Here is a 27,555-nt window from a genome sequence, read left to right on the forward strand (position 1 = left end):
GCGGAGGATCGTTAAAGATTCGTAAGATAAACAGCGCGCAGCAGGTGAGGAGGAGGTCTGATATTACGCGTGAAAAGGCTCTCGAGCTTCGTCGACCTAGAAATGGTTTACTGTCTACGTCAATGGCGAAGAGGGAATAAGGTTTAAACGAGATAGTAGGCGGACTCTTTAAGACTAGCGATAAAAAAGCAGATCGACCGTTCTCCCGCGTCGAGTGCCTCGGCAAGTGTTGCTCTAGAATTAAGGGTGAGCTGCCGTGCCATGCAACATCAGCGGAAATCAATTACTAACTACATTCTGCGCGAGCCAAAATGCCTTAGAATCTGATCTCGTTACGATTTAAAAATCCTTATCTCCTGAAAAAAGTGACGCCAGTGGCGGGTAATAAGTTCGGTACCGAGGATGGGTCAAAATGGACCCTGGATCCTAGAGGGTCATGCGCAGCAGCCATCTACGCGAAGTTCCGGTGATGCGTAAAGAGAAAGAAGAGTTCCTTAAATGAGAGTAATAAATAAACTGTAGACGCTGTAGAGTTCGTGGAAGCTGGTTACCATGAACAAATACAAGGCTAGAACTCTGATGCATACCTCAATTTACTATTTTCATGCGTGTGTTGTGTTATTATTGCATTGTATGCCTGCTCCGCAGACTCAATTGTTCAAATTGGTGACCCTCAACTACTAGGGTGGAGCCGAAACAATCATGCTACGCTTCTGGAGTGTTGCGTCTGATTGATTACACCCAGCTCGCGTTATCTATTCCATTGTACACAACGGGCACAGCGGCGCACATCTGTGCTACAGTCGAAAGTAATGAGTATTTTATCTAGGTAATTTACAAACAGAGTTGAATAATTCGATGAACTGTATGTTCCTCCCGTTTCCACGACAAAATCGAGTGAGAAGAAAAAAGAATGATATTCTGGATTTTATTTGGCAGAGGTGCGAGTGGCATGAAAGCGAAACCTTCTAGAAATGGCCTTTTCGAAATCGTCTGCTATTCGCCCACGCGTTCTTCGATGTAATTTGAATCCCATTTCCTCGCCAGAGGATAAACCGTTGGAATTGTTAGATCCGCGAGGAACGGTTGAAAAGTACCATTTCTTCGCCATCGAGCGAGACAGTCGACGACATTGAATTAACGATCGTCCACAGTTCGCGCGAAGGCAATTCGCAGAACGATCTTCGTTCCAGGGCCCTCGATTTATGCAGCCGCGAGTTCTGCCTCGCTTCCCGAGTGCAATGAGGTGGAATCTTAAAGACATCGCAGATAAATGCAACGCGCAAGTACCATCGATATTCTGTAAAATCACGGCTGTAATATAACGGAGCTTTACATCTAGTTTACTGTCACCAGTATTTCTGTATATACTGCGAGCACCAACGATACGCTCAAGTGATTAATAGCGTTCAGTAAGAATATTCCTATAATTCAACGTTTCGTGTTCCTTCAACCAACGAAATTCCTCGTTTCACGTATCTACATAACCTTCCTTTCGTACTCGAAAACATGCTTGATTCGTTCGAGCACGTCCATTCTACAAAACTACATTAACAGAAATTTAAAACCGTGTACCAAAGAATCGAGCACCTTTCAAAAATATTTCTCTAACCTGTCAAGTCTCGCAAACCTACCAATCTCTGATAGCTTCCACGTATTTACATTGGAGAGATTATTAGGTTAACCGGCATTAACTGAAATCGAATGTTCCGAGCGCCACTGGACACTACACGTATCTGTGCGAAAGAAATTCCAAATGGCGTAAGAAAAGGAAACTAATGTCTCACCTTGCGAACGATGTGCCTCGGCAAACGTCGCACGTCCCGCGACGATGTATTCTCCGAAGGCTTCTAACCGCCGTTTACGCCGCTAACGGGCGTCGAGCAATCTCGCGGTACTTCCGGTGAAATCGACGAGACGATGAAATCGCCGCGACCCTTGCGCTGCCCGTACCCAGTTTCCACTGAAGCTACCAGCCGCCGGCAAAATTTGAAAATTGCCGATCTAGATTGACCGACTCCTATTCGCGTCGGTCATAAAACGCGTAATCTGCCAATCAGCTTCACCCGCGTCCCTCGCCGCGCACGCTCGTACACAAGTGGTCGACTCGCGCGATACCAGGCTGCACCGCGCTTTCCAGGAGCTTTCGCGACCTTTGATCTTTATTTAGAATTCCGCGGCAGCCGGGCGCATGGGAATATCCAAACACGCCTCGTTTATGGCGAAATACCGCGATGCACCTGGCTCAAAACGATACGCACGACTGAGGGCGTGTAAACTGGCGCCGTTACACTTTCAAATTCCTCGAACACGCTGCCGACAGTGGCGCCGTAATGGCCCTTCATTGCCGAATTCCTCTCCGGCGGTTATGGGATGTCGAGGGCGTCACGTGGTCCCGCAGTTATCGATACACGGTATCGCTCCGATCTAACATTGCAACTGGACGGATCTTTTAATCGATCGTGATTTTTTCTTTCTCAAGGTTTCGAGGCGCGAGAAACGATCTTCTTGCTGCGGCGTACGGCGCGCTATTTACGTACGCTTTTGCATTGAGACACCTCCCGACGAGCGACTTATCTTTGTCAAATATTAACACTGTCAACGCAATCTCGGTGTCGCGGAACAATGGGTTTCGTCTTTAAACAAGAATCATTCTAAAGGAACATGATGTAATTCTTTTCTTTTTAGATATTATTCTGCTTCTTTAAGGATTTTTGTTTTAAGAGAATGATTCGCTTGAAGATTGCCAACAATACTGCAATACAGTCGCATCGGAAAGTAAGTTGACACTCTTTAAAATCGCGTAACTTTTTTAAAATTGGTCCAAATGACTTGAATTTTTTTTTAGAAGCCAAGAAATTCCTGAAATCAGCGATTTTCGACCTTATTCTGCGATCTTTAAACGTGTGTAGCTCAGAGCAACGTTAACCAATTTAGATGAAATTTTCAGCATGTATACAACTTTCTTCAATCCACAAACGGGTTTTTTGAATTTTCATTACAGGCTCAGAAAAACATTTGAAAAAAACGACCTTCACTATTTTCATCGCTATTCCGACTAGTTGCAATTTTTTCAAAACGACGAAACACGTCGCCTAGAAAACTAATTCCGCTAGCTTCTAAAAAAAACTCAAGTTGTTTGGACCAATTTTAAAAAAGTTATGCGATTTTAAAGAGTGTCAACTTACTTTCCGATGCGACTGTAGCTTGGATACAGTTTGGTTAATTGGACGAGCTAGGAATCAATTTAATGTAAATAAATAATTGGAAATGAACGTTTCTTGTTGTTATCTGAATCATTAGCAATACTGAAGAGGGTTTGGGTGACTAAATTAACTTGTTATACATACAAATGTAAAATTCCTTTAATAAAATGTTCAAGAGGAAAGTTACCTACTGAAAATCACGCATGCACTGAAAATAAATAAAAGTTTTATAATAAATATATTTTTTATTTTTTTTAATTGCAGATTTATATTTCTCCGATTTCTGTGACTTACGTAAAAAATGTCTAGATACAAAATTAACTTTATTATCATTTCCCATTTTCATTAATTTTTCATTCCACTAAGATCTAAGTTAATTTCATTATTTTATTTTCTATGTTTGCTTTTCGTAGGCTGGTTATGCTTGCAAATAAAAAGAGACGATACACTATCTTTCTAGATACAGAAGGCACGTAAATTACGTTACGCATACGCGCGTATAGTACGAGCAGCTGTGAGCGTCAATAAAGATATAATTAGAAATTTTGTAAGTACCAAAGTGTTTAATAACAAAGTTTCCATGTTGTTACAGGACGTATTCGAGAAATGTTTATTTTACATACCACGCAAGGATAACGTATCTTTGTTAGAAGAAATCTACTACAAAAATATAATATGCAAGATTGCTATAATACAGATGCTTATTAAGTAACTTTAGTTTAGCTAAATATACTCCCCACCAAGCTTAATACATTCTGTACATTATTAACACTACCTCCCCGAGGGGATTACGAACTACCGAAACTTTCCAAACCTTCCTCCGCCGTGCACGTTCTGTATCCGAAACATTTTATCTTCCCGCCGACGATACATTACTTATTGCGAATCATCGTAAACCTATCCACACCATATGCTTCCGTGGCAGAACTGCGCTCCATTACATTGCGTAATTTACTTCTAGTGATTGATAGAGAAGAAGTACTTGAGAAATCTCCCATCATGGTTTGTGCACATTATCTTGCGACTCGTTTTCAACTTCATCAGCACATATGCACACTGAATCCGATATGGTCCCACCTAAAACAAAATATCTGTGTGAGTATGTGGATAATAGATTGCTTAGTCTACTCCACGTGGAGAAAGATGTGCAACATTTTGTTTTAGACAATTACAGCTTTATATATAATATACATTATGACTAGGGATGGGTTTCTCGAAACCCAGATTAGAAAAAATATAAAATCAATGAGTGCCCCGAGAATTTGTATATTGTTACATTTTTGTTTGTATTCTGTTTAACTATGGTCAATAGAGATTTGTGCAGAAATTTTGCTCACAGCAAGTTCTCGCAGCAAGATATTCCACTTACAAAACAGAATCAGCGCTTCAAGTTTCGAGAGTTTCGAATCCGAGTTTCGAGAATTTAACAATTATATTCGAACCCACCTCCAATTATGATCCAAATGTGTTTAAAACTAACGCTATTTTCTTATTTCTGCAAAATTTAATTCTCTAACAGAGAGAAATTTACTCCTAATAATATTAATATCGTATTATATAATAAATGATAAAGATGGATGTCGTCGTGTAAAGTCATTAAATTGAAATCTCTTTTAAACTGTTCAGTTGCATTCTAGTTTAGTACTGCCAAATAACTTAAATAAATCAACTGAAAGTAACTTTTATTCGTGGACTGATGCATACAAATTATAAGACTTGTATGATAAGTAACACAAAGGTGAAATAAAATGGTAACAGGTGTTAGTATTAAATAGATATTATTGCCTGTGGCACCTTACATGCAACTAATTACCGTGCAAGAACAACAAGACATTTTTATGCTATGTCTATGTTGAAGAATATCGTTTTAGTAGGCAGGCTTCATCAATTTTTATCTAAGACGAAGTATAAATATATGGCACGAGCTACGATACTGCACTCACACATGTTTGCACGATATTTCAATGCACCCAATTAATAAACCATAAATATCCTCGCAATGGAATATCAACACTATCCTTGAATCTCTTCAGTTTTAAAAGAGACCGAGGGGACCAATAACAAAACCAAGGTAAAATGGATAGTTAAGGGTGTAGTCTTCATTGGAATAAAATTAAGCAGAACAAAACGGAGAATATAAAAAAAAACACGATTTACACAAATCAATATTAATGAAAAACAAATATTTACCCGATAATCAATTTAATTATCTCGTATTTACTAATTGTTTCAAACGTTACCGGCAAGCGCTCGGTTTACAGATTTAAAGTAAACAAAATTTCAATATACCATTAATCTTTAATATCCCCCTACAAACTACAGTACTCGAGAAATAATAGGAAAAAGGGCTTTTCAAAGTAATGAATTGATCCGGACTCTGGGAAGACTGTTAGTTAAGTTAAATTACACTTCACCTTTATGATTTGATTTCATAATGTTGGCTCAATTATTAGTAGTTAAATATTTTCAACAGTTATTACATCGAAATCTCGAAATAATGTTCAAAGGGGGAACATTAAACTGATTATCGTATTAAATGAAAAAAAAAGAATGATGAAATCATGAAAATAAATTATATACCGGGTATACAGCGTACTATCAGGGAAGGCCCAGTGATGCGATTTATAAATGCGTTGATTCAGCTTGCCCATTATTCTTAGTATCTAGATATTTGTCTGCAAGAAAGATGTTCGCATATTACACAACATTAACTCAACGTACATTCCCCATCGGGCCATGTAAAACACTATGTCAAATAATACACTGTGTACGAGATTTAACGTTTTTAAATAGGGTTCATGTGTCCTATTCAAGTTTCACCTTTAACGTTACGTTATAAAATAGGAACACAGGTATAATAACAGCACATTATTAAAAAGTAAACTGGAAGCAAAGATTAAAGCTTCGCATAGTAATCCCTGTTTGAAGCAACGAAATAAAATCATATTTGCATTTGTATTTTTAAAAGAAAATTCAACTATAGATCTCTCGTAGTTGTTCCGAAGAACATTTTTATGAATAAAATGTACTCTCTTTCTCTAGCTACTGATACTAATGAATCGTAATAATATTTTTTAACACATTAAGCACCATACTGACGACGCTTATCGAGCAAGATACACTAAAGAGGAAAAAATGCTTCTTTTTAATGACGATTCTTCTTTTTCTTAATGAGAATGTATTTCATATACAAGGGCAGGATTACAGGTAAACCATCTGAGCTGACTGATTGTGAAATTTAACAAGTCAAGCGTTATGGCACTTAACATGTTAAAAGCGATTAAGTTATAACGCCTTCTTACTTTTGACACCGAAATTTATCCATTTACCGCCAACGTTGAGAATAATTCATGCACTGTGCAAAAATAATCAAATTATTCACAGTCTTAGATATTAACAGTGTAATTGATGGCAGCTCTTAATAAGGACATTATATTATGCGACGTTTTCCTCCATACAATATAAAATTTCGCGAGATCGTTTCGGTTGAACGGGAATTTATCATCGATTTATTTTTACATCATTGGTAACTAATCCATCCTGCAGTTAATGCACGACTACATGTGTTAATGCGATACTACGTTATTGTTCTAACGATATCAATATTATTCTTGCAAAAAATTCTCCGGATACAAGTGAAATACTAACTCGGAAGAAAGGAGATTACGAAATATGTACCGACCTCTGTATACAAGTACATGTATATCGAACATCAAGCTGTATTAGTAACGATTTCCATACAAACATGCAAATAAGATGCCAAGACAAAGGTTCTTTCTCTCTTCGAATGTTTGTACGTAGCATCACTTACCTGCGATCCTAAGATCGACTAACGCTTTATCCTTCTGTATGTGCAGCGCGGTGAAGAAGAAGAACAGGCTCCCAATGACTTCCACGAACATCGTGAGGAACAACGCGTACTGCAGGCTGCGAAATTCGACGAGCGTGTCTTCAGCTTCTTGAGGGACTTTCACCTGGACGTTTAAGCTCTGCTCTGTACGAAGAGCCGTTTTCAGCCCCTCTGATATCTGAAGTCGATCGAGTGCAGAACATCGTTAGCAATCAGAAGTTTGTACATTTTTGTCTGTAGCCTAAAAACTTTCGACCGGTAAACTCTTGGATCACCAAATGTGCTCATTATGCCTGGCTAATCCAGATGAATGTAACTATTTTCACAAGAAAAAAAAAACTGAAAAAGGTGTTTTCCAGAAAATCAGAATTTAAATTCCGGGCAAAGCCGAGCGATAGAGCTGGTTATACGATGACAGAGAAACTTGGGAAATATGATTCGAAAACCGCACAAATGAGAGAATGAAAGTGTAATTTAGGATTCAATTATCAAGCTAATGGATATTTACCAAACCAATGAGATAAGGACTTCCCGCGTCTCCGAAAGCATGTGCGATAAGTATCTGGAAAGCTGCAGCGGTAGACCTCCTTGTAGGTATCACTACGTACTACGCATACATAAGAGAATTTTAAAAATGCACTTTGGTCAAATTTGCAAATGTAAAGGGGCAGAGATTTTTAAATCACTTACCATCAGTATGTCTGCCACGATAGACCAATTTAAATTCAACGATAACTGCCCGAAGAATATTAACGTGTAACATAAAACAGAGTTTGTATTGACAGTTATACATGCAAAGAACAATAACGGCACACTAATCAAAAGTCCTATGGCGCATATCAGAGGATCAGCCTGCGGCCACCGTACTCTCAATCTCTGGGCCATGAATGAACCTAATGGTACACCTATTAGCCCGGATGTCATTCCGATTAATCCAAACGTGTACGCAACACTGAAACATTTCAAACGCTGATAAGAGCAAATGATTTTCGAAACTGCAGGTACAAAATAGCCGGAGATCAAATATGGAAAACATACTCCTCTCGATTCACTTTGTTCCCGTTTGGATGTAATGAGAATCCTAGTTGCAAAAATGTTGGAGCCCACCAAGCCAGCGCGCCAGTAACAAACGCCACGCATGTGAATCCAATGGTAGAAAGCATAAAGCTTGGACTAGAACGTAAAGAGAAATTATGAACGGAGAAGGAAATATAGACAGAATGGTTAATACTTAAAGTGAAGATCCCGAAACCGAAAATTCAAAAAATTCTGAAACTTTACGAATATGTAGGGGATTTCTTCCTGATTACAACGCAATTTTTGTTTGCTGCCCAAATTCACTCAAAGGGGATGAAATTAACCCCTGAAAAATCGGCTATTTTCCGATTTTCTGTTATAACTCGCGAACTGTAAGAGATAGAAAAAAAGTTTCTAGACAAAAGTTACTTGTTTTAATTAGATCTATCATTTGGTAAACAAATTATTATACAGTTCACGAGTTATAAGAAAAATTGCGTTATAATCAGGAAGAAATTCCTTATAGATTCACAAAGTTTCAGAATTTTTCGGACTTCCGGGTTCGGGATGTTCCCTTGTTAGTTGTACAGTGTTTACTATCTCACTTACTTCTTTAATAAGGCTTTCAAGTCGGTTGACCACGCAGTGCTCGTCAAGTGAGCTCCGCCTTCCCTCTCTCCTCTAATAGGGTCTCTTATAAACGTAAGTAAAAAAATAATTGCTACTACGCCTAACATAGGGGTGACGCGTAGACCCCATCGCCAATCGCCGGCGGCTATCGCTGTTTTAGCCCCTGTTATGTATCCTAAGCCGCTGGAAATTAAATACACCAATTGATACACATTTCATACGTGTTATTTGGTACATCGAGAGCAAGCTTTACATAAATGATGGGATTTAAGCTCACCTTCCCACTGGTATCGCAAAGTAGAATAATGCGAGCATTTTAGATCTCACATCTTTAACGAATAAGTCACTTATTATTGTCGGAGCAACTGTGGAATAACTAGCTTCACCTATTCCAACAAAAGCTCTAAATAAGAGAAACCATCCGTACGACTGCAATAATGTTATACGCAAATACAATACACAATTACAAAAACTTTTCATTATCATGCATAAGAGGTTTCCCACAAGGGGAAAGAAAAATTCATCGGTATTCCATTATCCCTTTTGCTATGCTAGAGCTCAAAGTCTACGTGTAATACAAGCGCACGTGACACTGGCGCAGCCTCGTAGCTAAAGGTTTAAAGGCAACCTTTTTGTAACACCGATGAACGATTTGTGGGTAATATTCTCGGATCTATTTTTAGTCGCTCGTACTCCCAAGTTAAGTCTACTTTTACCCAAAATGCTGTAGTTCAGAAAGCAATTGTTCCTCACGAATAATGAAATGGTAAAGGGAAACAATGAGACACTGGAATTAAGGTAGGCTCTCACTATGCCTCGCCTCCTCGCAACTTCTTTTCACATAGACTCATAAGAATAACATAGGAAGAATAAAATGAGCTGAGGCGAAGCATAGTAAGAGCCTACCTTTAAACTGCATACTTAAGAATTACCTTCATATAGGAGCCAATAAACGTGGTCAAACCCCATAAGAACACGCCACCAGTCATTATAAGCATCCTGTTATAACGATCCCCCAAATACCCAAACAATGGTGCGAACACCATATAAGTTAAAATAAATGCAGTCTGCAGTAGCCCGGACTTGTCGTTCCCAATTCCGAACTCATCTTTTATGTCCGTCAAGATTCCTACAACAATCGCACACAGCTCTCGTGAGTTCCTTTTACCCTCGATAGGAAATACCAGGGCAGATCTTACGTTGCCAGTACAACATCTACGCGGAGGGTACTAACCAGCGATCGTGAAACGGTCCATGTAATTAATAAGATTAACGAAGCATAGCACTCCGACTGTGGTCCAGTCACTCCTACTAATCGACCTAAGATTCGTCGGCATTGTTCCTTTTATTCGTCTTTCTCTGGATGTGTTTTGAGCATTCTCCGCGTTTACCATGTGATAATCATACGTTAATATATTTGGAGTAATGCCCTCACCAGCCATAACACAGGGGGGACTCGTATCGGTGCCAAATGCTGTTTACATCGCCACGAATTTGTCCTCGTTATAAAAATGTACAGCTTAACCTTCCTGCATCATGGTTTAACCTTAAAAGGGCACGGGTCTACGATGCAGCCTATTTTAACGCGCTGCGCCAACATCACTGACGCCCCGCCGAACACATCAAACGAAATTCACCGACCTACGCGACCGCCACGATTTGCAAAGTACGCTATTAACTTATGCCCTACAATGTGGTATCGGTGGCGTGACACTTAGCAACGTCACGCACGTATATATGTGAACATAGTCAACATAGTCGCGCCAAAGAGGATTATCCTCTTTGCTTGTGGTGAGACCTGGTAATCGGTGAGAACCGAGCCGATAGCTGCGATTGTCAAATATTCTAATCAGATAAAAGAATTGCTTTAGTTGTAAGACTTTTTCAAAAATTTTCAAAATGCACAAAGCATTGGTCGAACACGCGAAGGATACGTGCAAGTTGGAATATTTCAGCGAGATACTGGAACTGATGGGTTTTTGACACTTTTTAAAGTTCTCTCTGCTTCAACACCTTATTGAAATATACCAAGTTACAATTCCTTCGTGAGCTATTCCACGTTACATCGTGAAAGCATGTCTTCCACAAATAATGTTGTTGTTTGTATAAATTTGTAAGTTAAATAAATTTGTTTTGCGTTAAATAAACCCGAATAGGACAGCAAAGTTAAGAGGCGTATGTGTTCTTGTTTTGTTGTGATCCTTCTTTCTCGGTCGTTGCACGGAATACGTTTATAAAACGATCTTTAAATTGTTACTCTACAAAATCATTTGTAAATCGCGGGTTTCGAATGACCTATTTTACACTTCTTGAATTCTAATTCCTACCACACGTAGCGTTGATGTAAGGATATAAGGTGTGCGCGCTGAGCGGCTCATTTTCGTCTTTTACTGCGCATTCCCAATTCCCGCCATATTAAAGTATGTATGTATATGAATGCATATGCAATTTACGGACGCATATCGAAATGTTGACAAATTCATTCTATCCAATTGATTGACAATCCAATATGAGGGATCTTGGGAAGAGCACGTTATTGACTAATTTGAAAAGGGTGCGCAAGAGCACACCTTATATCCTTACATCATGCTAGGACCTCCCAAACCGGTGACAGAAAATGCATTGGCGATAGGTCTATCCTATACCTCGTCTGTGACATAATGGTAGTGGATGTATTAAAAAGAGGTAAATTTCTATTTATAAGGAGTTATCGACTGAGGTGCTGTAGTTTGCGAGTGTAGTTACTAGACGGCTACCGTGTTTATTGTTGCATTTTCTAAACAACACATTATTACAATTTTAAATGTAATACATTGTTAATATTATGGTATAATGGGTTGTAATATTCTCGGGAGGAATGTAAGAATATTAAGAAGTTCAATTATTACATCGTCATATAATTTGTATTTGCGTATCAGTTTATACGTATGCGAAATATTTCTTGCAGTGCCGTTCGAGTGAAGTTAACGAAAGGAATTGTTGATAAAAGTAACTAAACTGAAATTCAAGATGAATTTTACAATGCAGAAAGTGCAGAGGCACGTAAACGATGCACGACTCTTGTATAAATCACTTAACGGTGTATTTGTCATTTACAAACCCTCGGGTATACCTTTCCAACTCATGAGGTCTACAATAATCTCCAAGTTATGCAAAGGTTTCAACATGTTCTCCATTTACTATGAAATATCAAACTGGTGGCTTCTAATCGCGTAACTCATTTGTTTCAGATCTTAACAACATGTACGTGCGACCGCCAGTTCAGCATGTAGCCATTTTAGGCTCAACAAACAAAGATATGAAGGTTATTGTTCACGATAGTTACGCCGATCACCCATTGGTAGTAGGCCCTCGGTACCAAATGAACGACTTCAAACTTGCAGCCACGAGTATCATGAGTAGAGATACTTGCGGCGTAGTAGTTTGTGGGATCAACTACGGCAATCAATTCGTGCAAAGAATAAGAGAAGCTAAATGTACAAGGTTCTACAGAGTGAAAGGATTATTGGGCCAAGCGACAGACAATTATTTTCACACAGGGAAAATAGTGGAAAGATCTACGTACGCACGTGTGAAACGTGGTCATATAGACAAAATATGTAGTTCGATGCAGTCGTCTCACCAGAGAAAGATGTTCGAGTAAGTAGGGGATTAGTACCCACCTAAGACTGAACAATCGGTAATTTCTAAACATTTGCAGATTGTGCGGAGTAGATATGCAAAGTCAAGCTGCGTATGAATTAGCAGTGAAGGGTTTGCTCAGACCCGCAGATCCTAATATTCCCTTAATATACACGATCCGGTGCATAGATTTCTCGCCTCCCGAATTCACATTAGGTAAACAAAGTTCAATAAACAACAGTTGGTGGAAAATATCGAGTGGTGTAACTTTTCCCTATGCTCTTTACAGAAATCGTTTCCATAAATGAGAATGAAATGTATCTAAAAACACTGATTCACGACCTAGGATTGCAACTTCATAGCACTGCTACTTGCACTCAAATACTCTGCGTGCAAAATGGTTTGTTTAGCATAAAACATGCATTGTTGATGAAACACTGGGGCATAAAAGGTATTGTGGGTAGCATGCAAATGTGTGGAAGGATCATTGACGAGAATCCAGGTGTGTTGCACCAGGAAAGCTCTACGTTAGTAGAAGCCCAGGAAGTTAGTAGTGTATAAGTGTACATTTTGCGGGAGAACCATCATCTTGATGATACTTGTTATTTATTATATTTTTAATAAAAAAAACGTAGCAGTAATTGTTAGATTTATTGCGTCCACTCCCATCTTATACACTGTGATGTGAAATTTGTTTAAACTTCAATTTTGCTAGATTATCGTTTCATAGTTAATTATGCTTCACTGCGACTTCTTTTAGAACGATGACCGGTATCGGTATCATCGTGTCTATCTATAGGTTTCATAGATCGACCCCTCGATTTATGTTTATTTGGCCACTGTTGCATTTTCATGCTCTTCGCTATTACGCGCTTCTGATGGTCCAGCTGCGGGAACAAATCTGCCGAAAATAAATGAATGAGGCACAAGTAACGCTTTCATGTCCGAATTAAATTCATTTAATTTTATACCTTGAGACTTTTCTAAAGCTTCTTTAGCTGAATTCATTTCTGCTTCTTGAATGCTATGGCCCGAGGCCTTTGCTAGTCGCTTTCCTTGGAAGTATACAGCAACAGTGTACACTCTGGTATTTGTTGGTCCTTTGCACTCAATTACTCTGGCAAAAGTATTAACCAATGATAACTTTGTAACAACACACTTGAATTCGTTTTACATTTATACGACTTACTTGTATACAGGAATATCGGGTTCCCCGCCATCCATCGTTCGTAACGTTAGGCAGCATTGTTGCAATTTGCTTTTCGGGTCATTCCAGTCTTGATTCATAATGAAATCTTGTAAGCGCGGAAAGAAGCACACGTCACAAAAGACATGACAGTACTCCAAGCCCTTATCGACATAAAGGGCACCTAGGAACGCTTCCAGTAAATCTGCTCTGTCCTTCGTTTTCAACTCGGCTTTTGGATTATCGTAAACTGCATACTGGGTCATGCCTAAGTCGTCGCACACGACGGCTTGCGTTTTATTATTTACAAGAGAGCTTCGCAAAAGCTGCGAAACATAAAGGTGTATTTTTGTTCTTCGAACGTACGAGTGAACGATTACAAAAATACTTACCGATAAGTGCCCTTCGTGATGTTCTGGGAAATATTTGTACAAATATTCCGAAACTATAAGTTGAAGTACAGTGTCTCCTAAAAATTCTAATCGTTGGTTCGAACCTAATGTTAAATTCGTATATCCTATACTGCGATCGGTAAAGGCTCTTGCTAAAAGACGAATGTGAGTGAACTCGATGCCAATCGATTCTTCGAACTTCGTTAATTTCTGCGCAAAGAGACGAAATGTGAATCTTGGATTCTTGAACGCACGCAGAAGGCTGTACTTATTGTACGTATACGTACTTGCAACAGCTCAAAGCTTGGTATCCATTGCCTGTCACCCGTTGGTTCCTGCTCCTGCAAAGGGTGCTTAGGATAGTGTACCCAAACTTGCGAAAGATTCTCCTCGTCCATGAAAAGCGTTTCCCCGAAAACTCTGTCGGCGACTTCTATGCCTCCGTCAAGAAACAGCGAACCCATCAGCGCCTCAAAACAGTTGGCCATTGCGTGTCTCAACTCTAAATCGTGACAAAGGTCGCTGCCATGTGCGTACAGCATGTACTCCTCCAAGTTCAATTTCTTTGCTAACACAGCCAGATGTTGGTTTTGAACAATCGCGGCTCTGTAAGTAGCCAAGCCGCCTTCCTCCAAATCAGGGAACATGTGAAACAAGTGAATCGACGTGAGAAACTCGACCACCGCGTCTCCCAAGAACTCCAACCTTTCATTGTGCGCTATTGAAGATTCCGTCTCGGTTCTCGCGCCGAATCTCGACATTATATTAATCAGCGTATTGATACCGCGCTTCCGCGTATTCATGTAGTGAATTCGTCGATCGCCATACTCGGGCTGCCTTATCCCGCAATTGGTCAGAGAATTCCGTGCGTGGTCTGGATTCGTGCCGAAGTTCTCGCGATAACTCGGATGGGTCAGTGCTAATTGCAGAAGGTACCTATTCTTAAATTCGTAGCCTAACGTGCATTCCAAGTTATCCAAGGATTTATGAAATCTCAAGTGGCAAACAAGTACAGGAATTAGCATGGCATGTTGCACTATGTCACACATGATTCCGGTCCTATAAAATCCGTCGGAAGTGACGTCCACGGTAACGTCCCGCTTCATTTTACTTTGGGTTCTCAACTCTTGGAGTTTATTCTCCTTAGCTTCTAGCTTTCTCTTATCTTCGAACGACGGCTTCGGCATATTAGCCAATAAATGTCGAAATTTCACGTAATCCCTCCATGCTTTTTGGTAACTGAAATGACCGATGAAAATTCGGATATAATTGTGCGTTAAGCGCGTTATAGCGTTACCAAAGAGCTACTTACTCCGCGTTTCCCGCGTAACTAAGCTGCGGCGGTCTAATTCCAAAATGCACGATTTCGGGGTAAGCGATTTCGCCAGGCGGTTGATCGGCTTGACTTCTGTCCAATTGGTCTACACGTACGCTGCACGGCTTTTTCCCAGGGTACGTAACAATCATACCTTTTACTTCGTCGGCAAAGTTTTGCCATCTATACTGTGGCATCTCCACTAACCTAGGTAGATCAGTTGGATCTATTAACAATTTACTACTTTTTATTAAATAATTTAAAACCTCGTTCATGGATAAAATCTCTTGTCCATTTTCAGCTAGGTCACGCACGAATCTTGGCATAAAATGGAACTGCCCGCAACCGGATTTATCTTGTGCTGCTTGTAAATCAAAGTCTACAAGCTCTAATACCTCCTTAAATAAGTAATTTTCTGTAAACCAAAGTAATTATCAACGAACCTGCAACATTTAATACAGCACGTGAAATACACTAAAAGCAGGTGCTTACGAAAATAATCCAGCTCTCGAATGGTAAAATTCTCCGGCAACTTTTCGTCTATATAGAGTATCGTATACTCTATGTTGAATCTGATTACTTTGCAAGTCGGCAATTTTACGAGTGGGAAATGAGAAAGCATGGAGAATCCTTCAAATATAAATTCATGCTCGTCGTGCTTAATGATCGTCGGCGTTTTAGTAAGGAAATTCGTTGGCGGGCTAATTGTTATTCGATAATGATATAACTTATCGGCGTTGTTTGAACTTAAATCGCACTTGTTTATTGCACCTTCTCCAGCGTAAATTCCATGTCTAATCCCGGACCTTTTTGATTTTGCGCTACATCTACATAAAGGGCCATCGTTCATCTGAAACGATAAAAATATTTGTAAAGCTCATAGAGCTTAATTTAATATTCAAAAAGTAATACTCACTTCTCCGGGATCGTTGAACCACATTTCAGGATGCAATCTTTGTGGATGCTGTTTCTTCGCCATTAACTCTTCCATTGTTCTATCATCTTCGTCCATTGAACTATCGCTATCGGAAGAAGAGCTGCTACAAACTTCTGACTTGTGCCTACACAAACGAGCTCTAGTTTTTCTTGGAGGTGGTTCATAGGGAGGCTGAATAATAACATAATCATAAATACATTAGCGTTTAAAAAGATTTCCAATTACAGTAATCGAAATTAATGTACCTGCAAAGATCTTGCAGCTTCGGCTCTATCCAGTAATACTTTCTTAAATAAATCGCATAACTCGAGCAATTTAGGTGTGGCTCTCATTACATTTGCATTGCTTTCGTCTCTGTTATAATACAGATCTGCTGGCGCGGTACGCGTCCACACTTTTCTTGCATTTTCCATGATACCTTCAGGTCCCATTGCAGATAATTCGTCCATTTTTCTTTCCATATCTTTGCTCGTAGCGCAATAATCCTGTCTAAAAGGGATTATTAGAGACAAACAATGACTTCTATACATATATAACTTTTAAAAACATGCATTACCTATATTTTTCTAAGAGTAACTCCCTCTCGGTTGGATCCTTCTTATTGGAGGAACTATTACTTGGACTAGTAGCTCTAGACGAATAAGATTCCTGAGATCTAGATCTTTTCCTGCTCCTGCAACTCGCGTACGACCTTTGCGAGCGTGATACATATGAACTGTTTCTTCTGTACGATGATCTTCTCTCAGAACTGTCTTCGGTATGAGAACGCTCCCTAGAACATGATCTATTTTTGCTATATTTCGAATATCTATCTCTCTGGGAATCGCTTTTTCGCGGTCTGTGCGGCGATCTGCTGGATCTTGATCTACTTTCAGGGCTTCTAGAGCGCTTTCTGCTGAACGAGTGACCACTGGAAGATTCTCTGTCTCTATCTCTGTCTCTGTCTCTGTATCTCGACTCTGACCTTTTACTCTTTGTGTCATTATACTTTTCATATACAGGCTTCCTGCCATTTTCTTGTACTTTATTCGGTTCGTACCATGAATTTTTGCTTTGCGACTTATTCCAATCGGACGAACAAGTTTTAGAATTCCATTCTGTACTGCTGCTACTCTGATATGCACTTCTGTCATTCCAATTTGTATTAAAATTACCTGTTACCGATTGAGAATACCCAGAAACCCCATAATTTTGATTATTGCAGGGCATTTTCATCTGACTCTGATAAGGAACCTTGGGATAAGAATTTGGAACTTCGTTTCGATAACACGTTTGCATAGAATGATACGGTGAAACAAAATTGGCTGGTTTGTTCTGTGGTAAAGCAGGAACAGGCATGCTGTAAGATGGTGGTGGCTGCCTGAAGTTTGGAGGTGGAAAATTTGGCGGCGGCACAGAATAGTATCCCATATTTTGCTGCTGAGAAACTCCTGTACCCCAGAAGTAGGGTTGGCCAGCGTTCGGAGGATTTGCCATTTTGTACAAAGTGTTTCACCTGAAATATTTACCACGTCAAGTAAAAGGAAGATAAACCTGCTTCTACTATTTACTGTACAGAATTAACGATCACAGGAATTTGAAACAAATACTAAGTAATTATAAAACTTTATGAAAGCATGTACGTGTTCTTACAATCTTTGACCTTCCTAATGGACTCGAATTTCGATACTGAATTTAATTATAGAAACGAATAGAAAAGTATAAAAGTAAGTGTTCATAAGATAATTTCTTCCAGCCTTTTTTAATATTTATCGAGAACAAACTTTGTTCTCCTGCCCACTGCTACTTTACAGCCATTGAACCAATACGACATCTAAATGTACGCGATATAATTTTATCTTTAAACCATAGCTCCATCTTCCGGTTACAAGGCAAATATAATTCAAACGATTTGAAGGTAATCGAATGGTTACAATTGATAATTTACTATTTTTTTTCTATTCTAACGATTCATAAAAATGCAGAAGTACTATTTCTATTATTTAACTAATTCATGCGTAAAGCGACAGGCTAAATAATATCCTACCACGAATTGAAAGATAAAAATACTCTTTTTATAAACTAATAATTCATAAACTAATATCTATTCGTCCTAAGAATCGCTTTTATAGAAAATATCAGACGCTACAGCTCGAATGAATAAAATTACGCTAACTGCACGTATAGCACACATGCGTGCTTTTAATAATTTCTGATTTATCCTGCGAATAGTAGCGTTGGACTACATATGTTCTTGTTGTTGCAAAAGTTATTATTAGTTAATTGTCACATGCGGTCCAATATTGTCCCGCACAGTTGGGATTAACATTATTTATAATTTCAGGTAGCCATGTTCCACTTGTGCGTTCACATTCAACATGGGCGTTTCTTTCGTCGTCTGCAAAGTGTCAAATACTTTGCCCACAACAAAAATGTATAGAGACAGTGATACTTTTTAGCTGATCGTGAACATCGAAGGATCGTTCATGTTATTTACCATCTCCAGACGCTTTCGAGTGTACGCGGGCCATATATCTGATCACGAGAATTGGAATTTCAGTCGGTGATGGCTGTAACTCAGCACCAAAGGACATCCCCCGCAGGTATTTAACTTGGCTCGCGCGATTCCATCGAAATCGACGAGGACAAAGCACGCGGCTACCACAGAATCTTATACCGCGATCTCGCTGGTCAGAGTCGCTTGAATATCATTCAGATCGACGTAAAACTTCGAATATAAAATGAGAAGGTTATACCCCGCCGTGAAGCGAAAATCACGAGATTAAAACGTTTGCTTAATTAACGCCGTTCACGAAGAATATGAAGCTTAGGAACCGCCAGCGAGTGACCATCCTTAGTGTAAAATGTACGTAGTATAAGAAAAAGCGAATTGGCTTATTCGACATAAGAATCAGCTGATTGCTGCATTGACAGGAAGTCATCGACTACGATCGACGTCCAACGAGTGAGGAATCCAATTGCTCCTCATCGAAATTATTGATATGTGAGGAACGTAAATTCGTGTCGTATTTTTCGCACACGCGATTTCTTCGTTATTCTAAAAAGTGAAGAATAGAAAAATGTCAGGGAATAATTCTACCACAGTAGGTACACAGAGAGGTGGCAATCTACAGAATCGCAATTCTCAGAGATCGACGCTTTTGAAAGTGGTGATTCTGGGCGACGGCGGCGTCGGCAAGTCGTGTCTTATGAACAGATTCGTCTCGAACCACTTCGACGAACATAGTTTTCATACTATCGGAGTAGAATTCTTAAACAAGGACATCGAAATCAATGGAGAGGCGTACACGCTTCAGATATGGGACACAGCTGGGCAAGAGAGATTCAAGACCCTTAGAACACCATTTTACAGGGGGTCCGATATTTGCCTTCTGACGTACGCGGTTGACGACGGAACGAGCTTTAAAAACTTAGCGCTCTGGAGATCTGAGTTCCTTTATTACGCCGATGTTCAAGAAGGATCAACATTTCCATTCATAGTTGTTGGGAATAAAGTAAGCGGGAGAAGCACAGAGCAAGATATACCGCGTACCGGGATACTCATAGGAGTCGCTTTTTACAGGTGGATGTTCCAGAGTCCGATAAGCAGGTTTCGACGGAAGAAGCCCAAGCTTGGTGCGCGGAGAACGGAGATCCCCCATTAGTAGAAACGTCTGCGAAAGATGCCACTAACGTCGAAGCGGCTTTTGGCGCAGCTGTTGCTGCTTGGGCGCAACTGGAAGCTAGACTAGAGCGTCCTTTAGTTGAAGATACGGTCGATCTTTCTAAACAACAGTCTCCTCATCGCTCGAGTTGTTGTATGCCAGTGTCCGGTGCTGAGTAGGTTACAGATATAAGATTTCAAATTTCTTTTATGTTTCCATAATGTAATGCATGAAACATATTTCTCTAGATCCACGATTACGATCAGATAATTGAAACGAGTGGTAAAGAGGTAAATTCAACAAATAATACTTGTGATGCATATTGACATTCTCGGAATGGACATATAAAATTTGTTTACGCTTGAAAAAAAGAGTATGCTATGTTGAAAACTGAACTAGTTCTTACAAGTGATGATTACTGTGTTTAGGACATACGAGGACATTATATTATGTAAGGACTCTATTCCTTTTTTATTTGACCTACGCAAGACTTTCTTTCTCCTTCACTACTTCATCTAGTACTCGAGAATTTCATTTATGACCGTTGGCAACAGAATTACTAAAACGTCGGAAGACTTAAAAACGCGATTTTACACGAATTTCACACGGGAATAGTGATATTTCGTACTACTGCTGCGTCAGAAATTTTGCACGTAACATGCTTTTTCTTCTAGGTCTAACAGAGTAATTTGAAGGGATTTCTTGCCCGACTACAATACTTTCTTCATAACGAGGTGAATTTTAATGCTATTAGTAATTTTTCGATGGGACACTCGTATGTTTTTCTATTTGTTGCGTTTAATTTTTACTAGCAATAAATATTGTTTATGTCGCCAATGAATATAACGCCCGCGTGGTACTTTTATCGATTGGATGCGCCTGATTTTATTCCTTCGGCTGAATTTTGTTGGATTTTATGAAAGTATTTACACTAATTTGACAAAATCACGCGTAAAGGATAATATTTTATCGTTGATATTTCCAGAATACAACTATAAAGTGTAAGGTCAAATTGAACGTCCTACTCGTATCACGCTTTGTGCAGCTCACGAGCTACAGACAGTATTTTAAGTGTTTCGTACACCATTGGCTTGTGATAAAATAATAATAATAGTAATAATCATTATCATCAACTGCTTTATAAATAAGAAATAGATATAAATTGTAATTTAGCTTTGTAATCTAAATTTGCCTTATCCTTGCAGCACAAACTAAGGGCAGTGGTGTGACCTATATATTTATCAGAAAGATCACCTTAAATCACCATGTGTATATATACATATACATACATACGTATTGTGTATGATTTTGAAATATATATATACAATAAAATATACTCTGCTGCTCTTGGAATGCCCTGCAGTCGGTGTTTAAAGATTTTCCTACAAAATTAATAATGTTACAGACACATCAAATAAAGCTTTTTGTACAACCCTGTATGAATGGAATGCATTTCTAAAGCAATGTAATTTACCTAGAAGCTACTTAACATTTTAGGTAATGCTTTACGTACTAAGGAATACAGAGTATGTAACGTCATTGTAATTTGAGAATTCTTTCCAGTGGCAGGACTCGCAATTAATTATATTCGTGACGTGCATGTCGGTGCTTTTTGTATAGCTACATGTGGGATATATAAATTTTTAGCATCGCTCTGAACAGCGTGTTGGTTCAGGTGCGAACCGCATACAAAATTTAATCATATCAAGGTGTCATCTCACCAACTGCTACACGTGTAAGATCAGTTCTATACCAACTGAATATGTTTTCTATCATTACACGCACGAGTCTCGTTGATAATCTTATAAAAATCGCCTTTGTACAGTATATATCGCATTTATTGTAGAGAATTTTATTTATTATTATCTTGTATTTATGAGAATGGCAGCCAAGATTTTCGTAATATGTCTTAAACGTTCATACGTGTCCGCACCTTACGAATTTTTATATTCCGGAGAGTCGGCTTTGCAAGAGAAAATAAAGGTATCGCCTGCTTGTTAAAATTGGTAAAATGTCTCTGAAACCTCATTTAGACGTTTAATTACACAAGTGAATTTATATTTATATTATTTTATATTTTACATATAACAATAGTTTCTAGATTAATTTTTAATAATACAGTCGCCAATAACGTTATATTGTAACAGTACATCGTAATGTATGCGATATTCAAGAGACCAATGCACACTTTTTTTCAAACGTCAAGGTTGGTCGGCGAATAAAACATGTATAAAATGTCGCAATAAAAAAGAAAAAGAATCGAGAGTAAAAGTGTACAAGTTTGGAGAAAAGTGTGCGCGCATCTTATGATACTTTCCCCGTTTCAAGTCCTTAACAATATTTACAAATTAAGTGCGTTATGGTCGTCCACGTGAAAGATCAATCTTCCAGTATTTTTGTATACAAATTTGCCTTTTATAGATATTTTTATTCAATGATAATTAAACCATGCTTTTCTAACGAACAGCTGAATGTTGCATTCTGTGTGCATAAAATAACTATGCATAAGAATAAACGAACTGAAAAACGTCTCCCCTCGTACATTTCTGTAGATATCATGAATTTGGGAAAAAAAAAAACTATACTCCCCCCTTGTATCTATTGCACAGAATGGATCGCTACAGAGTTACTCTGATTGGCATGAAGTTTGTGACAGTGCACACATATGTACATTCTCGTCACAAGGAAGATAAATGTATTATAAATACATAAACAACTAATGACAATGTTCCGTGACGTCTACGATAACAGATTTTTTCCAGCCGAACAGGAAATAACCAATTGCTGCGCCGAATACTACAGCAAAACACAACCAGACATTGTAAGTCATGAAGATCAGCATGAGGAAATACGACAGCACAATTTGCACAATGTGTAAGAACGTTTGAAACGTGTGCATCCATGACAACATTGTGGGCCTGCACAGATTTACACAAAAGTATATTAATCGTTTATCAGATTCGTATAAAAAAAAAATCCAATATGCACGATAATAACAGAGTATCATGCCAAGCAATATATGATGTAAGTAAAAAGGAAGAGTTGCCGAAATATTAGACATACAAAGTAATCAAATCGGTCCTCGATAATTATAGAGAAGATACTTAAGACTGCATGCAAACAAGAATTTCAATTGTCCCAAGAAAGGGCAATCGAAGAATTTTAAAATATGCATTCCCAAGAGGAATCTGCATTAGGACCAGAAGATCAGAAAGCAATAGATCCATTCCTCATTTACTTACGGCTGTTTGTGAATTACTTCTCCAACCATACTAAAAAAATAAAATTGAATTGAAAAATCAGCAGCAACTCTTTGGTTACGTTTCGGCAAAGTGGAGTTACAAACGGCGACGATGAACTTTGTGTATAAAAATGAGAAACTTACTGTACGACTCGATTATCCTCGGCCACGACGTTCTTCTCGGAGGGCATCGTGACGCTTCTGTACTGAAGAGCATTGTACGTCTTCCAGAACAGATATTCCCGGTAATATTTCAGTCCTTCGTAAAGCGCAGCCATGATCATGATACCAATCATCGACCCTATGAGGCCGCCGACCGACGAAATCTTCCAGGATTCGAATAACACGTTTTCACAGAATCCCCCGTGGAATGTCATCTGCAAGTGGGATCGTGTACCATAAATCCGCGACGTTTTATCCGCGAATGATACGTACCGACATACCGTGCATTCCCATATTTGCACACCCTTCCGCCGAGGCAGCGACGGTGTGACCCGCATGATGCATTCTCCCGTGCTCCATACTGGCTTGATCCATAATCCCGTGATCCATAATGGCCTGGTCCGTACTGCTATGCATGGTCGCGTGATCCATGCCGTGATGAGCCGCATGAGGATCGTGGGCCGCGTGCATCCCCGATGCATTCATCATGTGTGCCATATGATCGTGAGACATCTATAAAGGATTCACTTTTTTTAAAAAAACGCGAAATTGGTTGCGACGACGAAGACGAGTGTAATTAAATTCCATTCGCTTCGCTGAGAAAGCAAATTTATATTTTCTCCCGCGGTACAAAGATTTGGAGGAGTATCGACATATCTCAGCGTCAATTCACAAAGGTGACATACCGCTCGCGTCGGAGGACACGAGACAGAAGCCAAATGCCTCTGGAATTCAGCCGAGCGTCGTTTATATACTATGCCGCACAGCCACAAGTGCCTGTCGAACCTTCATTGGCACGGTAATAAACTCAATGAAGAGAAGGGGACCAATTGTGCCCTAAGCATGTTCTAAAATAGAGTATCAAGTTTTATCTAACGGCGAACAAAGTGTCCTTTTTACCACTGTAAACCGACACAATGGCGGAATCAAGTTGCGTGTATAAGGATCACCTGTTGCTCCTGCGCTTCCCTCATTCAATTTACAATAACACCTCGATTCCTTCGCGAATCGGCGACACCGGCAAGGTGCCGTTGCCAGATCTCCAAATCCGAGGGAACGAGGTATTCCGCGAAACTTCTCCAAGCATTTTTACTCGGTTCCGAGCGACTCGCAGAGCTTCTTTAAGGTGACGACAGTTTTCTTTCTTTCTTTCTTAATTACGACCGTGATTTTCGTCAAATCATTCGTTCCACTTCGGCAGCTTGCCAGGCTAGCCGTGAACGAGTTTGGAACAGAGGCAACAGAAGAAACGAGTTCATGACTGGCGCGGCGGTTGGTCGACTCGAGAACAAAGAGATCGGATAAAAGAAAGGAAAAACACGAGCCGGCGCACTTTCTAAAGCGGAATTTCTTCGGGATAGATCCAGCCGGCCTACGTACCGAGACTAACATTCTCCCTAGCGTGCACTGCGATCTGCGGGATTTACAAGCGGCGATCGCAACGTTTACCCTGCTGTGCGGCGAACCGAGAACGACGATAAAATCGCCAAGCTCGTGTTTTTCGAAGTTCCATCGGGACACGGCCGTAGAAAATGGGGTATTCGAAGGGGAATTAAATACTGTGCCCATCGTGAATTACACCGCTGATCCGGCTTGATACAGAAGGACGTACAAGTTGCAGCTGAATTTCGATCACGTGGACTGGAATGTCGAAAGCTCTTAATTAAGTTGTTCAGAAATTTATAGCGTGTGCACTGGGAGGTGACATGCATTGAAAGAGCACTGGCGAAGTTACGCTGCTAGTTTCACTAGCGGTGGACCTTCGCATAGAAAAGTATAAAAACATGTCAGGTTTGTCGCTACAGGTGTAAAGGTCGGCAGATGTCCCAACAATGTACCGCAGAAATATGCTTTTGGTTAAATAAATGCTGCAGGCCGGAGGCAGATACCCGTCGAAACGAGCGAAATAATGAAAGTTGATAAGAGCGCGATGCCTCGGGAACACGACGCGTTTGGAAAAGTATACTTGGAAGGAAACGCGATACGTTTTTGCGTAGCGAACAGATAGTCCGCGAAAACGTATCACGGTTCGTTAACAGAGGGATGGTTACGAAATAATTATTTTATCGGAAACATGGGTAAAAGCATTCTGCGCAGTTGTGTGATAATACTTTTCACCCGTTGTTTCCTTATTAAACAATATTCCCGCGTGTAGTTGTCATAAAAAAAAACAGTGGGAAGCCGTTAAAATCGTTTGGGTAGGATTAAAGAGATAATGGTTGGCAGAATACACATTACTCTGCGCTAAAGGATAAGTTATCATATAAATATACAATCTTATGTAAGGAAGAACGGAAGAAAATTGCGCAATATTGAAATTAGTTCGATGACGTGCAAATTAGGACGCCCATGTCCCCGTTGTATGTTTGCTTTTATCATTTTAACGCCGTAGCAATCTTGTTATTTTATTAATCGATTACGTTTGCCGTTATCTATGCGTGTGAAATAATACGACTTACGCCGGCGGAATGCTACGTGTTGTTTATAAACAAATTCGTCTAACTGTGGCGTTGATGACGCGCAATCGACGCGCATCGTTTCTGTGACAAACGACAGCTTTTGAAATGTAACGGAAACACCGTTCTTCACTTATTTAGAAGTAACGTTAAATACGTATCGGTTAATTACGTGGCCGCGCTTCGATATCCTTGGACACGTTAAACAAACACCATTGTGTTTTCACCTCGATCGGACAAGGAAAAACGCGGACACTGTGCATACGCGTCGGAAGGCAATTACACCGATTAAATTGCACCGAGCATGAACGAAAGTAAAAGATTCGCAAGAATGTCCGTGGCGACGTGGAAAAAGACCCAGAGTGGCACGCATTATTTGAGCCGCTAAAAAGCACGATGATCGGAGCAGCGATAAGGCGGTCGACTGTTATTTGCGGTTTAGAATTTCGTCGCGTAAACCACGAGCGATTAAAATTGACGACTGGAAAGATCGAATATGTAGAAAACAGGAAACCAATTTTGAAAGTTGAAGTGAGAAGTTCCTGGGAGAATTAATCTCAATTACTCACGTTTCTGCAGTTAAAGAGGCGTAATTAAAAAAAAAGGAAAAACAGTCGACACATGATGAATGAGGAAAGAGGTTTAAGGAGTTCTACGCCAGTGTATGGTCAATATTCCGTCCCGCAGGAATCCTGATATTGAAATGCCACGATTCCCCCCAGGGGGAATAGGCGTTATAATCTTCACGGAAGAGGATGCTCCGATTATCGATTAATTCCTGCAATCCGAAGGAACGCATCGATCGCGCGAAACAAAAGGGAGTTCCATTGATATTAACCCGCAGCTTTTGTTACGGGAATCGCGTGGAACATGTTTTGTTACCTCGACATCGTATGGACACTGATGTATCGCTCGATGCATCGATACCGGCGATACATCGTTGTGTAATGCAAAATTCAATGTACCGGGAGAGTGAACGATATTGGTTTCAATTGAATCGATCACGGTTAATTGCGAATAATTAACGCGCGCGGTGGGAAGACGTAGAGATTTCCGTTACGAACATTACGGGATGATAAAGATCCCGTGATAAAGCACATCATGCTTGGCGAAGAGAAATTGCTTACATTTCGATTAGAATTTGGACAAGAGACACGTTACGCGACATCGGTTAGCAACGTCTCGCGAAGACGAGAATTTCACGAGATACATTCACTTTTTATCAGTTTGAACTATCTCTGCGCCATATACCCGTAACATATGTCATTTGCGTGCATTTCTAACGGAGAAATCGAAACTGTTTTCTGCTCCAAGCACACCATTAGTTCTCGATGAAAGAAGAAATCAACGGATTATCGGGATTCTTCGAAAGGCAGTGAGATTACATAGACATTAAAATACGTGAAAGTTCTCTTTGTAACTTTCTTTACTGCATTCTAGTAACATGAATGCAGCTGTCAATGTAGATCGATTATTTGACTGCGCGTTGGACTTACACAACCGGAATCGTAAATAGCAGTACGCGAGGATTCGAACTTCTAGGACTAAACTTTAAAGCCTGTTATGTCATTGTACAATAAATACGCGCCAGGTTCTCTGAATCTGACGGACGAAAGGCCGTGAATTTGCTTGCATACCTTGGCTGGAAGGGCGAGGTTATGTCACACACGAAATACGTCTGTCCTTCGAGGATACTCGAATGCAATTACGATAAGTTAAGTGGACACTTTCGCAGCCTTCTCTGCGCGAACAGCCGTGCAACCTCTCAGAGATCCATTAATAAACTGCACGCAACTTTCTCGGTTTCCTCCATCGCCGTGAACGTAAAATAACGAAGACTCGGCCTAATGGCTTTCCGCGGGTAAACACGTGACACCAGACCAGTAACGGGATTATTT

The 27,555-nt window shown here is 39.8% G+C and overlaps 6 protein-coding genes across 31 annotated transcripts in view; 2 read left to right on the top strand and 4 right to left on the bottom strand.

The window, feature by feature from the left end:
• The window catches only part of Dh44-r1 (Diuretic hormone 44 receptor 1), a 67,813-nt gene extending 65,388 nt beyond the window's left edge, over positions 1–2,425 (bottom strand). For 5 of the 9 annotated variants that reach the window (XR_013086156.1, XM_076817676.1, XM_076817677.1 and 2 more), the window contains exon 1: positions 1,788–2,421. The gene's annotated coding sequence lies outside the window, so the exon portion shown is untranslated. Of the gene's footprint in view, positions 1–1,787 lie in introns of all 9 variants that reach the window. The other 4 variants (XM_076817675.1, XM_076817679.1, XM_076817678.1 and 1 more) reach the window with 3 other exon arrangements.
• A 1,087-nt stretch (positions 2,426–3,512) lies between these two features.
• On the bottom strand, positions 3,513–10,468 carry Spin (lysolipid transporter protein spinster). Of its 4 annotated transcripts, none has more exons than XM_076817672.1 (10): positions 9,938–10,468; positions 9,636–9,832; positions 8,981–9,132; positions 8,683–8,886; positions 8,095–8,229; positions 7,747–8,008; positions 7,565–7,663; positions 7,018–7,234; positions 6,509–6,561; positions 3,513–4,283 (listed from the first exon to the last, which is right to left on the bottom strand). In XM_076817672.1, the coding sequence occupies exons 1-9, from the start codon at positions 10,143–10,145 to the stop codon at positions 6,524–6,526; spliced, it is 1,512 nt and encodes a 503-aa protein (XP_076673787.1). In that variant the 5' UTR covers positions 10,146–10,468; the 3' UTR covers positions 3,513–4,283; positions 6,509–6,523. The 4 variants fall into 4 exon arrangements, with proteins under 4 accessions (XP_076673787.1, XP_076673784.1, XP_076673783.1 ...); XM_076817669.1 differs by lacking the exon at positions 6,509–6,561 and adding an exon at positions 5,787–5,881 and having other exon boundaries at positions 9,938–10,467; XM_076817671.1 differs by lacking the exon at positions 3,513–4,283 and adding an exon at positions 5,867–5,881.
• Positions 10,469–11,369: 901 nt separating this feature from the next.
• LOC143371966 (pseudouridylate synthase TRUB2, mitochondrial) lies at positions 11,370–12,965 on the top strand. 2 transcript variants are annotated; one of them, XM_076817703.1, is made up of 5 exons: positions 11,370–11,388; positions 11,651–11,860; positions 11,934–12,342; positions 12,404–12,540; positions 12,614–12,965. In XM_076817703.1, exons 2-5 carry the CDS (start codon positions 11,713–11,715, stop codon positions 12,883–12,885), a joined length of 966 nt encoding a protein of 321 aa, XP_076673818.1. In that variant the 5' UTR covers positions 11,370–11,388; positions 11,651–11,712; the 3' UTR covers positions 12,886–12,965. The 2 variants fall into 2 exon arrangements, with proteins under 2 accessions (XP_076673818.1, XP_076673817.1); XM_076817702.1 differs by lacking the exon at positions 11,370–11,388 and adding an exon at positions 11,412–11,562.
• Drosha (ribonuclease 3 drosha) lies at positions 12,957–17,966 on the bottom strand. Of its 2 annotated transcripts, none has more exons than XM_076817593.1 (11): positions 17,777–17,966; positions 16,711–17,649; positions 16,400–16,643; positions 16,134–16,325; positions 15,710–16,067; positions 15,215–15,632; positions 14,190–15,141; positions 13,903–14,112; positions 13,514–13,836; positions 13,296–13,441; positions 12,957–13,225 (listed from the first exon to the last, which is right to left on the bottom strand). In XM_076817593.1, exons 2-11 carry the CDS (start codon positions 17,628–17,630, stop codon positions 13,059–13,061), a joined length of 3,930 nt encoding a protein of 1,309 aa, XP_076673708.1. In that variant the 5' UTR covers positions 17,631–17,649; positions 17,777–17,966; the 3' UTR covers positions 12,957–13,058. The 2 variants fall into 2 exon arrangements, with proteins under 2 accessions (XP_076673708.1, XP_076673707.1); XM_076817592.1 differs by having other exon boundaries at positions 17,787–17,965.
• Positions 17,967–18,463: 497 nt separating this feature from the next.
• Positions 18,464–22,325, top strand: Rab9 (RAS oncogene family member Rab9). Of its 12 annotated transcripts, none has more exons than XM_076817713.1 (5): positions 18,464–19,648; positions 19,717–19,973; positions 20,047–20,088; positions 20,227–20,249; positions 20,473–22,325. In XM_076817713.1, the coding sequence occupies exons 1-3, from the start codon at positions 19,214–19,216 to the stop codon at positions 20,066–20,068; spliced, it is 714 nt and encodes a 237-aa protein (XP_076673828.1). In that variant the 5' UTR covers positions 18,464–19,213; the 3' UTR covers positions 20,069–20,088; positions 20,227–20,249; positions 20,473–22,325. The 12 variants fall into 12 exon arrangements, 4 of the variants coding, with proteins under 4 accessions (XP_076673828.1, XP_076673831.1, XP_076673830.1 ...); XR_013086162.1 differs by having other exon boundaries at positions 18,465–19,648; positions 20,047–20,364; positions 20,473–20,532; positions 20,784–22,325; XR_013086164.1 differs by having other exon boundaries at positions 18,465–19,648; positions 20,047–20,249; positions 20,473–20,532; positions 20,784–22,325.
• Positions 21,835–27,518, bottom strand: Ctr1a (Copper transporter 1A). 2 transcript variants are annotated; one of them, XM_076817717.1, is made up of 5 exons: positions 27,295–27,518; positions 23,475–23,714; positions 23,184–23,416; positions 23,041–23,070; positions 21,835–22,716 (listed from the first exon to the last, which is right to left on the bottom strand). In XM_076817717.1, the coding sequence occupies exons 2-5, from the start codon at positions 23,712–23,714 to the stop codon at positions 22,515–22,517; spliced, it is 705 nt and encodes a 234-aa protein (XP_076673832.1). In that variant the 5' UTR covers positions 27,295–27,518; the 3' UTR covers positions 21,835–22,514. The 2 variants fall into 2 exon arrangements, with proteins under 2 accessions (XP_076673832.1, XP_076673833.1); XM_076817718.1 differs by lacking the exon at positions 23,041–23,070.
• Between the last annotated feature and the right edge of the window lie 37 nt (positions 27,519–27,555).

Source organism: Andrena cerasifolii, chromosome 8, assembly GCF_050908995.1.
Source record: "Andrena cerasifolii isolate SP2316 chromosome 8, iyAndCera1_principal, whole genome shotgun sequence".
Lineage (NCBI taxonomy): Eukaryota > Metazoa > Arthropoda > Insecta > Hymenoptera > Andrenidae > Andrena > Andrena cerasifolii.

Excerpts from the sequence above, each read along its gene's own strand:
- Drosha (XM_076817593.1), bottom strand. The coding sequence starts at position 17,630 with ATGGCAAATCCTCCGAACGCTGGCCAACCCTACTTCTGGGGTACAGGA. Across the intron at positions 13,837-13,902 it reads ATCACGAAGGGCACTTATCG|CTTTTGCGAAGCTCTCTTGT; the intron begins GTAAGTATTTTT and ends TATGTTTCGCAG. Across the intron at positions 13,442-13,513 it reads CCCGATATTCCTGTATACAA|AGTAATTGAGTGCAAAGGAC; the intron begins GTAAGTCGTATA and ends TACTTTTGCCAG.
- LOC143371966 (XM_076817703.1), top strand. The coding sequence starts at position 11,713 with ATGAATTTTACAATGCAGAAAGTGCAGAGGCACGTAAACGATGCACGA. Across the intron at positions 11,861-11,933 it reads AATCTCCAAGTTATGCAAAG|ATCTTAACAACATGTACGTG; the intron begins GTTTCAACATGT and ends CATTTGTTTCAG. Across the intron at positions 12,541-12,613 it reads GCCTCCCGAATTCACATTAG|AAATCGTTTCCATAAATGAG; the intron begins GTAAACAAAGTT and ends TGCTCTTTACAG.
- Spin (XM_076817668.1), bottom strand. The coding sequence starts at position 10,145 with ATGGCTGGTGAGGGCATTACTCCAAATATATTAACGTATGATTATCAC. Across the intron at positions 9,833-9,937 it reads GGACCGTTTCACGATCGCTG|GAATCTTGACGGACATAAAA; the intron begins GTTAGTACCCTC and ends CGATTGTTGTAG. Across the intron at positions 4,284-7,017 it reads AGTCGATCTTAGGATCGCAG|GTGGGACCATATCGGATTCA; the intron begins GTAAGTGATGCT and ends ATTTTGTTTTAG.
- Rab9 (XM_076817713.1), top strand. The coding sequence starts at position 19,214 with ATGTCAGGGAATAATTCTACCACAGTAGGTACACAGAGAGGTGGCAAT. Across the intron at positions 19,649-19,716 it reads TCATAGTTGTTGGGAATAAA|GTGGATGTTCCAGAGTCCGA; the intron begins GTAAGCGGGAGA and ends CGCTTTTTACAG. Across the intron at positions 19,974-20,046 it reads ATGCCAGTGTCCGGTGCTGA|ATCCACGATTACGATCAGAT; the intron begins GTAGGTTACAGA and ends ATATTTCTCTAG.
- Ctr1a (XM_076817717.1), bottom strand. The coding sequence starts at position 23,714 with ATGTCTCACGATCATATGGCACACATGATGAATGCATCGGGGATGCAC. Across the intron at positions 23,417-23,474 it reads TGGGAATGCACGGTATGTCG|ATGACATTCCACGGGGGATT; the intron begins GTACGTATCATT and ends TCCCACTTGCAG. Across the intron at positions 23,071-23,183 it reads GAGGATAATCGAGTCGTACA|TATGGTTGGAGAAGTAATTC; the intron begins GTAAGTTTCTCA and ends TTATTTTTTTAG.